Source organism: Carcharodon carcharias, chromosome 20 (assembly GCF_017639515.1).
Source record: "Carcharodon carcharias isolate sCarCar2 chromosome 20, sCarCar2.pri, whole genome shotgun sequence".
Lineage (NCBI taxonomy): Eukaryota > Metazoa > Chordata > Chondrichthyes > Lamniformes > Lamnidae > Carcharodon > Carcharodon carcharias.
In genome coordinates, this window is record NC_054486.1 from 104134770 (window position 1) to 104151258 (window position 16489).

Below are 16489 nucleotides of genomic sequence, written 5' to 3' on the forward strand. Positions count from 1 at the left end.
CAGCTACTGCATATAATCATTAATGCTGGGGTCATCTCCAGTGTAAACCTCCTCCACAATGGCCCATCAGTCTACCAAGCTTCATCCCACATTAAATCCAACTCGATCACTGCTCCACTGCCCATGTCCTGGGCAGTATTTAACACAGGCAAGGGAGGGTCTCGCCCGCTGGCAGGAGAGCTAGCAATAGCCCCGCATCGTCTCCTTTTGGGAAGGCCTGCCAAACTAAGTGCCCATCAGGCACTTAAATGGACAGCAACGGGCCTTCCCCGGGATCAAGAACTACGGGGGCAGAAAGCCCGTCCTGCCCCCCCACCGTGAGCTGCTGGCCAATCAGAGGCCAGTAGCTGTTCATTGCAAGCAGCACTACTGGGTAGCAGTGGTAGAAGCCGGTGATACACCCACCAGGGGCCCAGGATGGGGTGCGGGTAATTGGATGTGGAAAATGAGGGTCAGCAGGAACAGCAGGAGGTAGCTCTCAGTGGGCATCCACCTTCCCTAACCTTGCTGATGCCAGGTCCCTCAATAAGGTATCAAGTGCCTCTGAAGGAAGGACCACCCCTCCAACGCCCCCACCCCCAGGAGTTCGCAAGCAAATACAAGGGGATTTGGTTTTTGGACTTCCCACATGGCAAGTCTCCCACCTGCCACTGGCTGAGTACTAATGGTAGCGGAATGGGACCCTTGTGGATATTAATTGTCCAGACAAAGGCCTCAATTGGCAGCAGGGAGGGAAGGCTGTCACAAGTCTTCCTTCCCATGACTTAATTGGTGCAGAGGCAGGAAGGAGGTGGAGTTCCCACCCAATTAAATGTCCTCCACCTCAAAACTTGCCTCGGGAGGGCATTCAATTCCTTCTCCATGACTGATTTTCATTTCTTTACCCAACAGCTAGATACATCTATTTTACATTAAACTGGATTTGAGCATCAAACTGCAAGATTAAGACTGGAGTTATACTGAGTTACCCATCTTAACTTCATTATCATTTCCCAGTCAGCAAGGAATTAATGCTTTCACCCATGAGATGGAGCTTTTTTTTGTTTACTCTTAACGCGGCACCTTCTCCACTATGTCGTTCCTTTCACAAAACTATCAACAAATAACTTCGCAATACTTGTTCACAAATCAAAATATAACAGCAATTTAAAGCACAAATTAAACATTTCTAGTATATGACTAATGAGCACAAGGACATATTTGTAGGAAAACAGAATAGAGACAAAATATGATAATCAGGGTTGAACAATTTTCCAAAACAAGAACATTTACTGAGTGAAGTTAATGCAACCAAACTACTACTTACCTTAATGCAGCACATTTAGCGTAAAGATACTTTCCAAAGAACATCACAAAAAGATGCAAGGAGAACGGATAATAAGGCAGAGGGAAAAAATTAGAGGGGTTATAGTCAAATGGATGGGTTTTAATGAGGTTTGTAATGACGAAGAGAGCAGCAAAGAGGTTTAGAGAAGATCCAAACAGTGAAGTGGTTGCATGCTGTCACCAATGGTGGGGCAAAGGGAGAAGGGAATGCACAGAAGTCCCCAGTCAGGTGACCAGGCCACTCAATGGGGATACAACATTACATAGATATTATGGGGAAAGATGATGGGAGTGGGGGGGGAGTTGTCAACAACACTATGGCCAGAATTTTTACCTTGATGGGCGGGCCCCACTGGTTCGGTGGCAGGCGGGCAGCCGAACTCCGCTGCCAAAACGGGGCCCGCTGCCATTTTAAGTGGGTGGACCAATTAAGGCCTGCCCAGGGGCCTGCCCGACAGGAAGCGCTGTGCTCTTCCTGTGCAGGGTGGAGGAGCGATTCCCCAACTGTCAAAGTGCGCTCTTTCACGCATGTGCTCGAAAGAGGGCACATCTCCCTGAGACAAGGTGCTGTCTCAGGGAGATTACTGACAGTATAAAAATCTTTGAAAATAGAAAATATTAAAATTATTAACTTGTCCCCCTCATGCGACAATGTCACACGAGATGAGACATGTTAATAAGAAGCACATAAACTTTATTGAAGTTTTTAAAAATAGACATGAAACCTCATCCCGCCAGTGGATGAGGTTTCATGTATTATCAGAAGCCCACTGGGGCTCCTGGTCTGCCCGCCAGCCTTAAGCTTGGACGGGCAGGGCCTTTAATTATCTTAATTAGCCTGTCAACGGCCTTAATTGGCCATTGACAGGTCGGCAGGCGGACAGCTGATTTCGCTGCCTGCCCGCCTTCCTCAATATTTAAATGGACCAGGATGACATCGGGGGTTCCTCCCGACATCATCCCGCGACATTTTCCTGTCGGCGAGTAGGCCCCGCCCCCAAATCGCTGACGGGAAAATTCTGCCCCATGAATTTCAAATGCATTTTGTTGGGGATGCTATAAACCAGAGTTGATCAGCAAGGACAAGAGTTATGGGCCAGTGCAGGGGAGGATATATGCAGCACTGCTCTGAACAAGTTAGAGTAGAAAATGGAGGGCCAGCAAAGAAAGACATGTTTAGTAATTGATCTCCCTGGCAAAGTGCATGAAGGTATGGATAAAGATCTTGGTAGCATGGGGCAGAGGTGGAAATAAACAATCTTGGCAATGTGTAGGATATGGGCTTTAAGATTCAGCTAACAGGATTAAACCGGAAACTGAAGTTACAGGTGCTCTGATTCGACCCAATGGCTGGGAAAAGGGGTGTTAAGTCAAAATAGTACCATCCAAACCAATTAATACATTAAACTGTAAATAAAGACAAGACCAATAGCATAAGACATCAGAAATCTCTAAGTTTTCAGAAGATGCATACCACATTGCACTGCTATGTTGAATGATCTACAACATCTGTATGAATTATGCAAGAAAGACCATTAAAAAGGACTCAGAACAAAGAACTAGTGAATATATTTTATTCCAAAGAACATATAAAAGTTTCATGTTGAAAAAATTAACTACACTGTAAACAGGTTAAAAGTTAAAATGATGAAATTGTATTCATAACCCCATTTAAAATATAAATACTAAAGGCAATTACTTAGTTAAAAGGTGCAAAAATTCTACGATGTAATTCAGTGAACATTAGCTCACCATCAGGAGGTCTGAGAAGTAATACCTCACTTCACTTACTCAGCAGAACTGACTCATTTGTCAAAACTGCACACAGATCAGAAACCCATGACCCTTTGACCCAACCTTCACATTTCTCTAGTTTAGGACTCGAGGCTAAATTCTTCCGAGTTTCCTTTTGGAAGAGGGGTAGGTTGGCATCCATGAACTCTGGCTAATGTTTAGCTCTTATTTACATTGGCCCTGTGGGAGATACCTCAATGTTAGGGGCTGGCTGAAATGCAGTTGTATTGTTGCTAAATAGACTACTGGTCAGGCCCTATCTGCAGCATTATGGAGCAGTTGCAGTCACTGCCACAGACAGCTTGTTACTGCTCTTGAGAGGGTACAGGCGGGGCAATAAATATAATTTCAGGTATTAGAAATCCTAGTTAAGAGGTGAAGAAAGAAAAGCTTGTTTTCTTAGGACAGTTGACACTTTGGAGATGACCTAATGGAAGATTATGAAGGGAATTGGGTCAGGTAAATTGGTCATGACAATAAAAACTCTGCCACGCCAGGGGACAATCAGTTACAAGAAGCCAAGTCAGGCTTTCCATTTGGAAGGAGTTAGCAAAGAAAAATCACTGAAGCAGACAGAAAAGTTGAGGCATCGAGGGATAAATCAACATACTTCTAAGAAGTAACATAGTAGATTTGTAGAGTCAACATAGGAAAGTGGTGCAGTATTTATTGGGCCTAAAGGTCTTTCGCTGGTCCCAAAGTTCTTCTTTTAATCTAAAGACAATTAAGTTGCTCCCAACAAGGATTTCTTCAACAACTAAACTTTCCTCTTGGCATGAGAAAGTCTTCTCTCCCCCTCCAGGGAATCATGAGGTGTGCCTCATGTGCTGACTCCATTATCTACGGAAAGAAGAAATATATTTTGCTTAATTGGCGTTGGATGATGTCAATCTAAGTATAACACAATGAAACTTTGCAAGAATTTTGTTAAAGGGAGTGTGCATCAGCTTCAAGCACACCCCCCAAAAAAGTGACTCATTTGGTTCAAAAGTGCTTCTGGTTAAATTATTACAAAGCACATCACATAATCTGCATTAATAATTGATATCCATAAACAATATAATAAGAACATGATATAAAGTTAGGAAGCACTCACCAGAAGCAGTGGAGTCAGGTTCCCCACAGCTTGGGACATTTCTTGGGGCCCATGGTAATTGTATCCTTTCGACACATCAGTTTCTTGCACTAGTGCTTTCATTTTATCAAAGGTCCTTTGGTGGACCCATCCATCTTGGATGATCAATGCAATTCTGAGAGCCCTCAGAAATACACCCAATCTTTGACATTTGACAGTTTTTCTTTTTTTAAAAGAAACAAAGGAAAAGAGATAATTTTCCAGCAAGCTAGAGTAGAGAATTCATTTTTACTGCAAGTATTGTGTCAAGACCGATTATCTCCATTTATCTGCAAGGAGTAAGGGAAAGGCATTTGTGCAAGTCAGGGCGGTTTATTTATTTTAATTGGGAACATGAGTATATTTAAACAAGTGACATCTGATGAGTTTCCTTTCGTTTCCTGCTGGAAGAATTATTAGTCTCATCTACAAAATCCTCTTTAAAAACAATCTAATAATCACAAAACCCGCACAATATGACATTTAATATGAGAATGAAAGCATAAGGGTATTTTCCAACTGGAAAGGCAGTGCAGCGCTCAGACTTAAGGCCCAGAACTCTTGTTTTATTCATTCATGGCTTTGCGGGCATCGCTGGCTAGGCCAGCATTTGTTCAGAGGACAGTTAAGAGTCAACCACATGGCTGTGGGTCTGGAGTCATATGTAGGCCAGACCAGATAAGGACAGCAGACTTCCTTCTCTAAAGGACATTAGTGAACCATATGGGTTTTTACAACAATCGACAATGGTTTCATGATCATTAGACTTTCAATTCCAGATTTTTATTGAATTCAAATTCTACCATCTGCTGTGTCAGGATTCGAACCCGAGTTCTCAGAGTATTATCCTGGGTGTCTGGATTACTAGTCCAGTGACAATACCACCACACCACTGTCTCCAGATCATCCAGAATAATTTTCAGTCAACTGAGGGTTCTAAAACTGCATAAGATTCTTCCCACTGCACAGGTTGGCCATTAAAGTATTTAAAATAAACTTTCGTATGCAAGTTTAAATTTAGGATTTGGTCTTGGTGCTCTTTATGATTTTTTAAGATAAGATTTGTTGGTCTACTATTTCCAATGCACTCCAAAGGAAAATTAAAGCACTCTAAGCATTGCCAAGTAATACTCTTGACAACAACATAATTTTAGGAAAAGGAAAAGGCTATTCACAAGCCTGGCCCGTTCTGGTCAAACCTGTCCATCTCATCTCAAAATTACATAGAAATGACAGTATAGAAATAAGCCTTTGGCCTAACTGGTCCATGCCAATGTTTGTGCTCCATACAAACCTCATCCTTCTCTCCATTTTATAACCCTATTTGCAAATCCTTCTATTCCTTTCTCCTTCATGATAATTATGCAATGGGTTCCCCTACAGTTCGGTATTAGGACTATTGCTCTTCTTGGTTCTAAGACCAAATGTAAAGAGTACAATTTTGAAATTTGTAGATGATACAAAACTTGGCAACATAGCAGGGTAGCATGCAGCATTGTAGAAGACTGCAGGAGCACATAGACAGACTGAAGTGGGCAGACACATGGCAGATGCAACTTAGATGGAGAATTGTGAAGTAGTGCATTTTGGGAGGAACAACAGAGAGGCAATATAAACTAAATGGTACAATTTTAAGAGGTGATGCAAGAGCAGAAAGAACATTCACAAATCTTTGAAGGGAGCAAGGTAAGTTGATGAGGCATTTAAAAAAAACATCATGGGATACTTAGCTTCGTCATGCTAAGTCTTTACAAATTACTGGTTAGGACTCAGCTGGGGTATTGTGTACAATTCTGGATGCCACACTTTAAAAAGAATGTCAAGGCCATGGTGAGAGTACAGAGGAGGTTTACAGAATGATACCAGGTACTTTAGTTATGTGAAAAAGTTGGAGCAGCTGGAATTGTTCTCCTTGGAATAAAAGTGGTTATGGGCAGACCTCATCAAGGTAACAGAATGTTAAGATCTGGAATATACTACTTGACAGGGTGGTGGAATCAGATTCAATAGGAATAAAGCTTGAAGACTAATTTGCAGGGTTATAGGGAAATAAACTGGTCAGTTCTTTCAAAGAGCCAGCACAAACACAGTGGGCCTAATGGCCTCTTCGGTGCTATTAGATGATATACTATTTAGCTGCCCCCAAATGCATCTATGCTATTCTCCTGAACTACTCCATGATGAATTGTATATTCTAACAATTCTCTGTTTAAAGAAGTGCTTCCTGAATTCTTTATTCAAATTTATTAGTGACTATCTGATAGTGGTTTTGGATTTCCCACGTGGAAACATCTTCTCTGTGTTTACCCTACCAACCCCTTCAAAATTTTAAACCTTTATTAGGTCTTCTTATATCATCCCATCACATACCCTCAGCTCCTTCATTTTAAACATTTTCACGGAGCTCATGTATACTGCCATCTTCTGTGACCCTGAAAGCATTGCTGCCAGTATGCCAAAGCCCTTTTTTGTAAATTTTCCAGCACCATAAGTAGTTAATCAGACCGGTGCCCTGAATACGTACCTTCATTTCGGCCAGCCAGCGATGGGGATCATTTTCTAATCCAGGTGTAAGTGTTATTGCCTGCAAAGAAAATTAGATTGTTGTTTGTTTGTTAACAGAAGAGATTGCATACGGAAAGAATGATTGCTCGAGAGAGAAAAAAAAACTACTTTCCAGGTGGCAATTTCATACAGTTTATAAAGGAAATTAATTAGGCCCACGATTCTAAAGCATGAACCTTGATTGATTTCCTGCCGAAGCCCTGAAACACAATCTCTGGGAAGCTTGTACACAGAAGAACAGTTAGGAAGTCATCAGCACTCAGCCTCTTACCAACTCCAGTTAGTCACAAGTCACCCTTCATCATCTGCATATTTTTTTTAATGCAGAAAACTAAATGTGATTTGCAAGTCAGCCCATCACAAGTTGTTCCTGCCCTGCAGGATATTATTTGCATCTTATAAAAAAACATGTAGCTCTGTTTGCACCGTAACAGCTATGTACCTGTCCACAAAACATACGGCATTGCCTAGCAGGGAGTTCCAAGGGGAGAGATTGTGTCCAGAGATTCTGATGGCATCACAAAATCAGAAAAACATTAAACGCACATATTACCACATCGCTCAAACACCTGCAAATTCAGTGATTAACTTTTGAAATGCATCTGTTCGGTGGACAAAGGCAGCGGCATTTCACACGCAGCAAGATCACACAACAGCAACAAGATAAATAAGCAGCCGAAGGAAGGCCAAGAGCAGCTGGTTGGAGCTGTTCATGAATGGCAACTGAAACCCAAGATAGAATTATAGCCTTAATTTCAGTTAACCGATTGTTAAATCCCCAATTAATATAAATTGGGAGTTCATCAGAAGCATTTTTTTTGCCAACACATGGTGGATGCACTTAGATAGGACCGAGATATGTAGTGGTGCTGGATAGAGGTTCATTACCTTAGGCAACTGGCTCTGCAGCAGGATTTGAAATCAGTAAATTATTGGAAAATCCATTTAGAAAACTGGTGAAATTGTAGATAGTGAAGGAACCTTCCAATATAACTACTTACCTGAAATTATTCATTCCTCAGTGCCAGTATAATGGCAGCAAGGTGTCAGCCATTAAAATTATACAATGACAGTATCAGTGCTTCAAGCAATAAATTACTTTCAGGTACGATTTAAGACTGTTCAGTCGTATTCGTCCTGTAGTTGTAGTTAAGATTGCTAACAATTACAGTATTTAAGCAAGGGGTGACTTGTAATAATTTAGCACCCTCTTCTGGAAAAGACTGATCGAGCATCTGTGTAGAGGCAATTTTGCAGGAGATCAAAAAGGAACACTTGTATTTTTGTAATATACACAGAAAGTGCTGGAAAAACTCAGCAGGTCTGGCAGCATCTGTGGAGAAAGAAACAGAGTTAGCGTCAAGTTCAATATGACTCCCGGTTCTAAAGAAGTCATATTGGGTTTGAAACTTTAACACTGTTTCTCTCTCCACAGATGCTGCCAGACCTGTTGAACTTTTCCAGCACTTCCTACTTTTATTTCAGATCTGCAGTGTTTTGTTTTTATTATACTTGTATTATATTATGCTTTTCACAACCACCACTTGTCCCAAAGTGCTTTAGAGCTAACAAAGTATTTTTGAAAGTATAGTCACTGTTGTAATATAGGAAACACAGCAGCCAGTTTGTACATTGCTCCCATAAACAGCAATGCAATAATTACCAGATAATCTGTTTTTGAGAAGCTGATTGGAAAATAAATATTGGCCAGGACACCAAAGATAACTTTCCTGCTCTTCTGAGGCGGAGTGCAATGGGATCTTTTCCAACAACTTAAGATGGTAGACCTGTCTCATCCGAAAGACAGAATCCCCGATGGTGCAGCACTCTCCCAGTTATGCACTGGAATGTCAGCCTTGATTTTTGTGTTTAATTCCTGGAGTGGAACCTGAACCCACAACCTTGTGACAGAGATGCAAGGAGCTACCGACTGAGCCATGAACGATCAACAGGAAAGGCTGCAGTAGAAGAATCAACTGAATGCAATTTAACTGTCTATAGAATCCAGGTTCACAGAATTTAAGAAGTCAAAAATGTGACCACATTGAATAAAAGCAGCAAAATAAAAATCTATTATTTCAATTGTTATTCACAATACTTCACTGCCTCTTAACTGATTTATGGTGCAGTGCTGGGATTGAAAAACATCAAAATAAAAAATACATGCATAAAGGCAATGTATTGTCAAAGGAATGCAAGCAGCTAGAGTTTTTATCATCTGCACTTAAGTTAAACTGAGTTAAAATAAATGGCCAAACTGGTGAACAGACAAAAGTGAGGAGGAGGGTAAACAGAAGCTTTTTTCACATATTCATCTGTTCCCTCATTCTTCAAGTACATGTTCTCTGAAGTTAAACTTTCTAATATAAATATGATAAAGGATATTCTGACATATACAATACTGCAGGCTCGTGTCAGCTGAGCCTCGTAGTGGAGCTCCTGCCTCTTAAGTCAGAGGTTGTGAGCTCAAGCCTCACTCCAGTGAATTGGGCACCTTGGCTACAGTTTAGTGCAGTGCTGAGGAAGTACATCCTTTTGGTTGAGATATTTTGCCAAAGCTTTAATTGCTTTCATGTAGGTGAAATCAAAAAGAAAAGCAGGAAGAGTACATCACCTGGTATCCTGGCCAACACCACGAATAAAGACTGAGGGGTCTCACTGCTGGTTGTGACACCTTGCTTTGTAAAAATTGGCTTGCTTACAAAACAATAGTGCCTACACTTCAAAAGCATTTCATTTGCAGCATCGTTAGGGCATGAAAGACATTATCAAATAAAACTTGACATAGATGATATTGGGAGAGCTGGGCACAGGGGTAAGGTTTTAAAGTAGTGTCTTAAAGGGTAGAGGCGGTGCCAGAAGATTGGATAGTGGCAAAAAAGACATCCTTATTCAAGATAGGGTGTAAGGACATCCCTAGTAACTCCAGGCCATCATCCGTGGTGGGTAAAGTTTTTAAAACTATAATCATGGAAAACATGAATGGGTACTTGGCGATGTTCAAGTTAATTAGGAAGAGCCAGCACAGATTTTGTAAGTGGTAGATCATGATTAATCTAAATGAAACTTTTGATGAAGTAACAGAGAAGGTTGATGAAGGGGTGATGCTATCTATATGGGCACCGAAGATAACTTACCTGCTCTTCTGAGGTGGAGTGACAGAGAAGGTTGATGAAGGGAATGCAGCATGCTGTCTTTATGGATTTTTAAAAAATGTTTGACAATGTACAACTTAAAAGGCTGGTTACCAAAATTCAAGGTTCATGGAATAGGAGGGTCAGTGTCAGCTTGGATAAAAAAATTGGCTTAATGACAGAAAACAGCAAGTTGTGGTAAATGGTTGTTTTTCAGACTGGAAAGTGGTAGACAATGGTGTACCCCAAGGGTCAGGGCTAGAACCACTGTTTTATATATATATATATATATATATATATATATTACATATATTGTTGGCATCTCATAGGTTCTGTTGCTGTCTGGTATGTTAGAGGGGAGAAGTCAGCTCCTTCAAATCCAGGCTTGCGAGTTAGCCAACACATAAATAATTTGGATGTTGGAATAGAGTAAAATTTCAAAATTTACCAATGATACAAAACTTGCAGGTGTGGCAAACAGTAAGGATGCTACCAATTGACTGCAACAGGACAGAGAAAGGTTGGTAGAGGGGCGGGTAAGTAGTTGATGGAATTTACTAGGGAACTGTGAGGTGATGCAGTTTGGCAGAAGGGATAGCAAGAGGCAACATATACTTAATGGCACAGTTTTAAAGAGTGCACGGACAGAGAGATCTGGGGGCTCATGTGCACAGATCTTTGAAGGTGGACATATTAAGAGTATAGTTAGCAAACCTTATGTGATCTTGGGCTTCATAAATGGAGGTATTGAGTACAGCAGCAGATGAGTTATGCTGAACCTGTACAAAGTTCTGGTAAGGCCACAACTAGACTATTACATTCAGCACTTTCAGAAGGATGTGAACGAAGGGCCCTGAGAGGATGCAGAGAGGCTTTTTCAGAATTATTCCAGGGAATTTGGCTACAAGGTTAGGTTGGAGAAATTGGGATTGTTCTCCTTGAAGTAAATGGAGGTTGAGGGGAGAACTGAAAGAGGTATACATTATGATAGGTAAGGTAGACAAAATAAAAGCTATTCCCTTTAGCTGATGGTACAAGGTCTAGGGGACACAGATTTAGATTTTGGCCAAGAGATATCACAGGGGAAGCGAGGAAGAACTTTTTTACTCAGCAACTGAAAATGATCTCAAGCTCACTGCCTACGGGTAGGAAACAGAGACGATCGATGATTTATAAAGGAAATTGGAGAGGCACTTAATGAAAATGAACTTAAAAGGTGGCAGGGTTGGAGGAGACTGGGACAAGGGATTGGATTGCTCTAGAGAGCCAGCATAGGTTTGATAGACCGAATGGCCTTCTTATGTGCCATAATGACTGAGGTGGAAGGGTTTAGGAAGGGAATTCCAGAGCTTGAGGCTTAAGCAGATTAAGGAATATGGTGGAGTACCTAAAATCAGATGCGCATGAGGCCAGAATTGGAAGAGCACAGAGATCTCAGAGGGTTGTAGGGCTGGAGGAAGTTAGAGATAGGAAAAGGGTAAGCCCATAGAGAACTTCTCTGTATTATAATGTTTCATTATGGATTAGGAGTCACAAATCCAAATGAGAAGTGAGAAGAGGACCGGAAGAAATCTCAAAGCCAAAGTCACGCCAAGCTGCTCACACACATCTCCATTCATTCTCATCAACAGCGCATCGTCAACAAAGGCTTAAATACAGGTCATCTGCTTGTGGTATTTGCTGAAAAATGAAATACAGATGACAGAGTTTAACGTAGCAGGTGGTGGTGGAGGGGGAAAACAAACTGAAGTTAGTTGCGTAAAGTCAATAAGAGTTTACATTGATTACTTTGAACTTGTCACCAGGATCCCTGGAGAGGAAATCACACGCAGCATCAATTTCTTTTCCTACAGCACAAAGGATCGTCTCTTGCTCTGTTTGGACTCTTCTAATCTGATCTTTAAGCTGAAATGTTATTTGCTCCAGTTGCCTTGCACATTCTTCACCGTTAACTGCCAGCTTACCCTGCAGAAGCAACATAAATGATCAACGTTACAGGTTTCTCAACTATAAGTGTATTCAATGCTTCAGTGCAGAAAGACAAAGGAGAAAAAAGCAACTTGGATTTATATTGTGCCAGGCTATCCCCAAAACGCTTCACAAGTACTTTTGAAGTATAGTCAGTTTTGCAATGTAGGGAAGTGCAGCCAATGTGTACATAGCAAGATGCAACAAATAGTAGTAGACAAAGGATTAGATAATTTGTTCTTTGTTTTAAAAAAAATTTATTCATTCACAGGATGTAGGCTTCGCTGGCTGGGTCAGCATTTATTGCTCATCCCTAGTTGCCCTTGAGAAAGTGGCGGTGAGCTGCTTTCTTGAACCGCTGCAGTCCATGTGGTGTAGGTACATCCACAGTGCTGTTAGGGAGGGAGTTCCAGGATTTTGACCCAGCGACAGTGAAGGAACGGCGATATATTTTCAAGTCAGGATGGTGAGTGATTTGGAGGGGAACTTCCAGCTGATGCTGTTCCCATCTATCAGCTGCCCTTGTCCTTCTAGATCATAGCGGTTGTGGGTTTGGAAGGTGCTGATTAAGGAGCCTTGGCGAATTCCTGCAATGCATCTTGTAGATGGTACATACTGCTGCTACTGTGTGTCAGTGGTTTGGGTGGGGGGGAGGGGGGGTGGGGGGGTAGTGAATGTTTGTGGATGTGGTACCAATCAAGTGGACTGCTTTGTCCCGGATGGTGTACAGCTTCTTCAGTGTTGTAGGAGCTGCACTCAACCAGGCAAGTGGGGAGTATTCCGTCACATTCCTGACTTGTGCTTTGTAGATCGTGGACAGACTTTGGGGAATCAGGAGGTGAGTTACTCATCGCACGATTTCTAGCCTCTGACCTGCTCTTGTAGCCACAGTATTTATATAGAAACAAGGAGCAGCAGTAGGCCATTCAGCCCATTGAGCCTGCTCCACCATTCATTATAATCATGGCTGATAATCCAACTCAATAGCCTGCTCCCGCTTTCTCCCCATACCCTTTGATCCCTTTTGCCCCAAGAGCTTTATCTAACTCTTTCTTGAAAACATACAAAGCTTTGGTCTCAACTACTTTCTGTGGTAACGAATTCCACAGGCTCACCACTCTCTGGGTGAAGAAATTTCTCCTCATCTCAGACCTAAATGGTCTATCCCCTATCGTCAGACTGTGACCCCTGGTTCTGGACTCCCCCACCATCAGGTACATCCTTCCTGCATTTACCCTGTCTAGTCCTGTTAGAATTTTATAGGCTTCTATGGGATCTCCCCACATTCTTCTGAACTCCAGTGAATGTAATCCTAATCGACTCAATCTCTCCTCATATGTCAGCCCCGCCATCCCAGGAATCAGTCGGGTAAACCTCCGCTGCACCCCCTCTATAGCAAGTACATCCTTCCTCAGATAAGGAGACCAAAACTGCACACAATATTCCAGATGTGGTCTCACCAAGGCCCTGTACAATTGCAGCAAGACATCCCTGTTCGTGTACTCAAATCCTCTGGCTATGAAGGCCAACATACCATTTGCCGCCTTTACCGCCTGCTGCTCGTTGCACATTCCCCTCTCAATTTGTAGCCACTCAGATAATAATCTACCTTCCTGTTTTTGCTACCAAAGTGGATAACCTCACATTTATCCATATTATATTGCATCTGCTATGCATTTGCCCACTCACTCAGCTTGTCCAAATTACACTGAAGCATCTCTGCATCCTCCTCACAGCTCATCCTCCCACCCAGATTTGTGTCATCTGCAAATTTGGGGATATTACATTTAATTCCCTCATCTAAGTCATTAATATATATTGTAAATAACTGGGGCCCCAGCACCAATCCCTGCAGTACCACACTAGTCACTGTCTGCCATTCGGAAAAAGACCCATTTATTACCACTCATTGTTTCCTGTCTGCCAACCAGTTTTCTATCCATCTCAATACACTACCCCCAATCCCATGCGCTTTAATTTTACACGCCAATTTCTTATGTTGGACTTTGTTGAAAGTCTTCTGAAAGTCCAAATAATCCACATCCACTGGCTCCCCCTCATCAACTCTACCAGTTGCCACCTCAAAAAATTCCAGTATATTTGTCAAGCATGATTTCCTTTTCATAAATCCATGCTGACTCTGTCCGATTCTGCCACTGTTTTCCACATGCACAGCTATTATATCTTTTATAATGGACTCTAGAATTTTCCCCACTACTGATGTCAGGCTGATTGGTCTATAATTCAGTTTTCTCTCTGCCTCCTTTTTTAAATAGTGGGGTTATATTAGCTACCTTTCAATCTATAGGAACTGTTCCAGAGTCTATAGAATCGCAGAAGATGACCACTAATGCATCCACCATTTCTAGGGCCACTTCCTTAAGTACTCTGGGATGTAGATTATCAGGCCCTGGGGATTTATCGGCCTTCAATCCCATCAATTTCCCCAACACCATTTCCCTACTAATACTGATTTCTTTCAGTTCCTCCCTCTCACTAAACCCTGTGGTTCCCCAACTTTTCTGGTATGTTATTTGTGTCCTCCTTTGTGAAGACAGAAGCAAAGTATGTATTTAGTTGGTCAGCCATTTCTTTGTTCCCCATTATAAATTCCCCTGTTTCTGACTGTAAGGGACCTACATTTATCTTCACCAACCTTTTTCTCTTCACATACCTATAGAAACTTTTACAGACAATTTTTATGTTCCCTGCAAGCTTACTCTCATACTCTATTTTCTTCTTCTTAATCAATCCCTTGGCCCTCCTTTGCTGAATTCTAAACTGCTCCCAATACTCAAGTCTGTTGTTTTTTCTGGCCAATTTGCATGTCTCTTCCTTGCATCTAATACTATGTCTAATTTCCCTTGTAAGCCATGGTTTGGCCACATTTCCTGTTTTACTTTTGCGTCAGACAGCAATAAACAATTGTTGCAGTTCACCCCATGCGCTCTTTGAATGTTTGCCATTGCCTATCCACCGTCATCCCTTTAAGTAACATTTCCCAATCCATCATAGCCAACTCACGCCTCATACCATCATATTTCCTTTATTAAGATTTAGGACCCAAGTGTCAGAATCAACTATGTCACTCTCCATCTTGATGAAGAATTCTATCATATTATGGTAGCTCATCTCCAAGGGGCCTCACACAACTAGATTGCCAATTATTCCTTTCTCATTACACAATACCCAGCCAAGGATGGCCTGTTCTCTCGTTGGTTCCTCAACGTATTGTTCCAGAAAAACACCACGTATTCACTCCAGGAATTCTTCCTCTACGGTATTGTTACTAATTTGATTTGCCCAATCTATATGCATATTAAAGTCACCCATAATTACATATGTTCCTTTATTACATGCGTCTCTAATTTCCTGTTTAATGCCATTCCCAAAATCACCACAACAGTTTGGGGGTCTATATAAAACCCCCACTGACATTTCGTGCCCCTTAGTGTTTCTCAGCTCTATCCATACAGCTTCCACATCGTCGGAGCTAATATCTTTCCTCACTGTTGCCTTAATTTCCTCTTTAACCAGCGATGCAACTACAGCACCTTTTCCTTTTTGTCTGTCCTTCCTAAATACTGAATACCCCTGGATGTTCAGTTCCCATCCCTGGTCACCCTGCAGCCATATGGTTAGTCCAGTTCAGTTTCTGGTCAATGGTAACCCCCAGGATGTTGATAGTGGATGATTCAGTGATGGTAATGCCATTGAACATCAAGTGGCGATGGTTGGATTCGGTCTTGTTGGAGATGATCATTGCCTGACTCTTGTGTGGCACGAATGTTACTTGCCACTTGTCAGCCCAAGCCTGGATATTGTCCAGGTCTTGTTGCATTTGGACATGGACTGCTTCAGTATCTAAGGAGTCCCGAACCATGAACATCCCCACTTCTGACCTTATGAAGAAAGGAAGGTCACTGATGAAGCAGCTGAAGATGGGTTGGGCCAAGGACACTACCCTGAGAAGCTCCTGCAGTGATGTCCTGGAGCTGAGATGACTGACCTCCAACAATCACAACCATCTTCCTTTGTGCTAGGTATGACTCCAATCAGGGGAGGGTTTTCCCCCTGATTCCCATTGGACTCCAACTTTGCTAGGACTCCATGATACCACTCTCAGTCAAATGCTGCCTTGATGTCAAGGGCAGTCACTCTCACCTCACCTCAGGAGTTCAGCTCTTTTGTCCGTGTTTGAACCAAGGCTGTAACGAGGTCAGGAGCAGAGTGACCCTGACGGAACCCAAACTGGGCATCAGTGAGCAGGTTATTGCTAAACAAGTGCCGCTTGATAGCACTGTTGATGACCCCTTCCATTACTTTACTGATGATCAAGAGTAGACTGATGGGGCGGTAATTGGCTGGGTTGGATTTTGTCCTGTTTTTTGTGTACAGGGCATACCTGAGCAATTTTCCACATAGCTGGGTAGATGCCAGTGTTTTGGCTGTACAGAACAGCTTGACTTGGAGCACGGCAAGTTCTGGATCACAAGTCTTCAGTACAATGGCCGGAATGTTGTCAGGGCCCATAGCCTTTGCAGTACCCAGTTCCTTCAGCCATTTCTTCATATCACGTGGAGTGAAT

General features: G+C 42.1%; 1 protein-coding gene across 6 annotated transcripts in view; it reads right to left on the bottom strand.

Moving 5' to 3' along the window:
* Positions 1 to 16489, bottom strand: part of LOC121292823 (centrosomal protein of 128 kDa-like) — a 327101-nt gene that overhangs the window by 146041 nt on the left and 164571 nt on the right. For 5 of the 6 annotated variants that reach the window (XR_005946333.1, XM_041215267.1, XM_041215266.1 and 2 more), the window contains exons 15-16: positions 11722 to 11898; positions 6759 to 6818 (exon numbers count right to left, since the gene is read on the bottom strand). Coding sequence is in view for 4 of the 6 variants with exons in the window: in XM_041215267.1 (XP_041071201.1) it covers positions 6759 to 6818; positions 11722 to 11898 (237 nt within the window). In the remaining 2 variants the exon portion in view is untranslated. Of the gene's footprint in view, positions 1 to 2983; positions 3961 to 4216; positions 4419 to 6758; positions 6819 to 11721; positions 11899 to 16489 lie in introns of those variants that run through there. The other variant, XR_005946334.1, reaches the window with a different exon arrangement.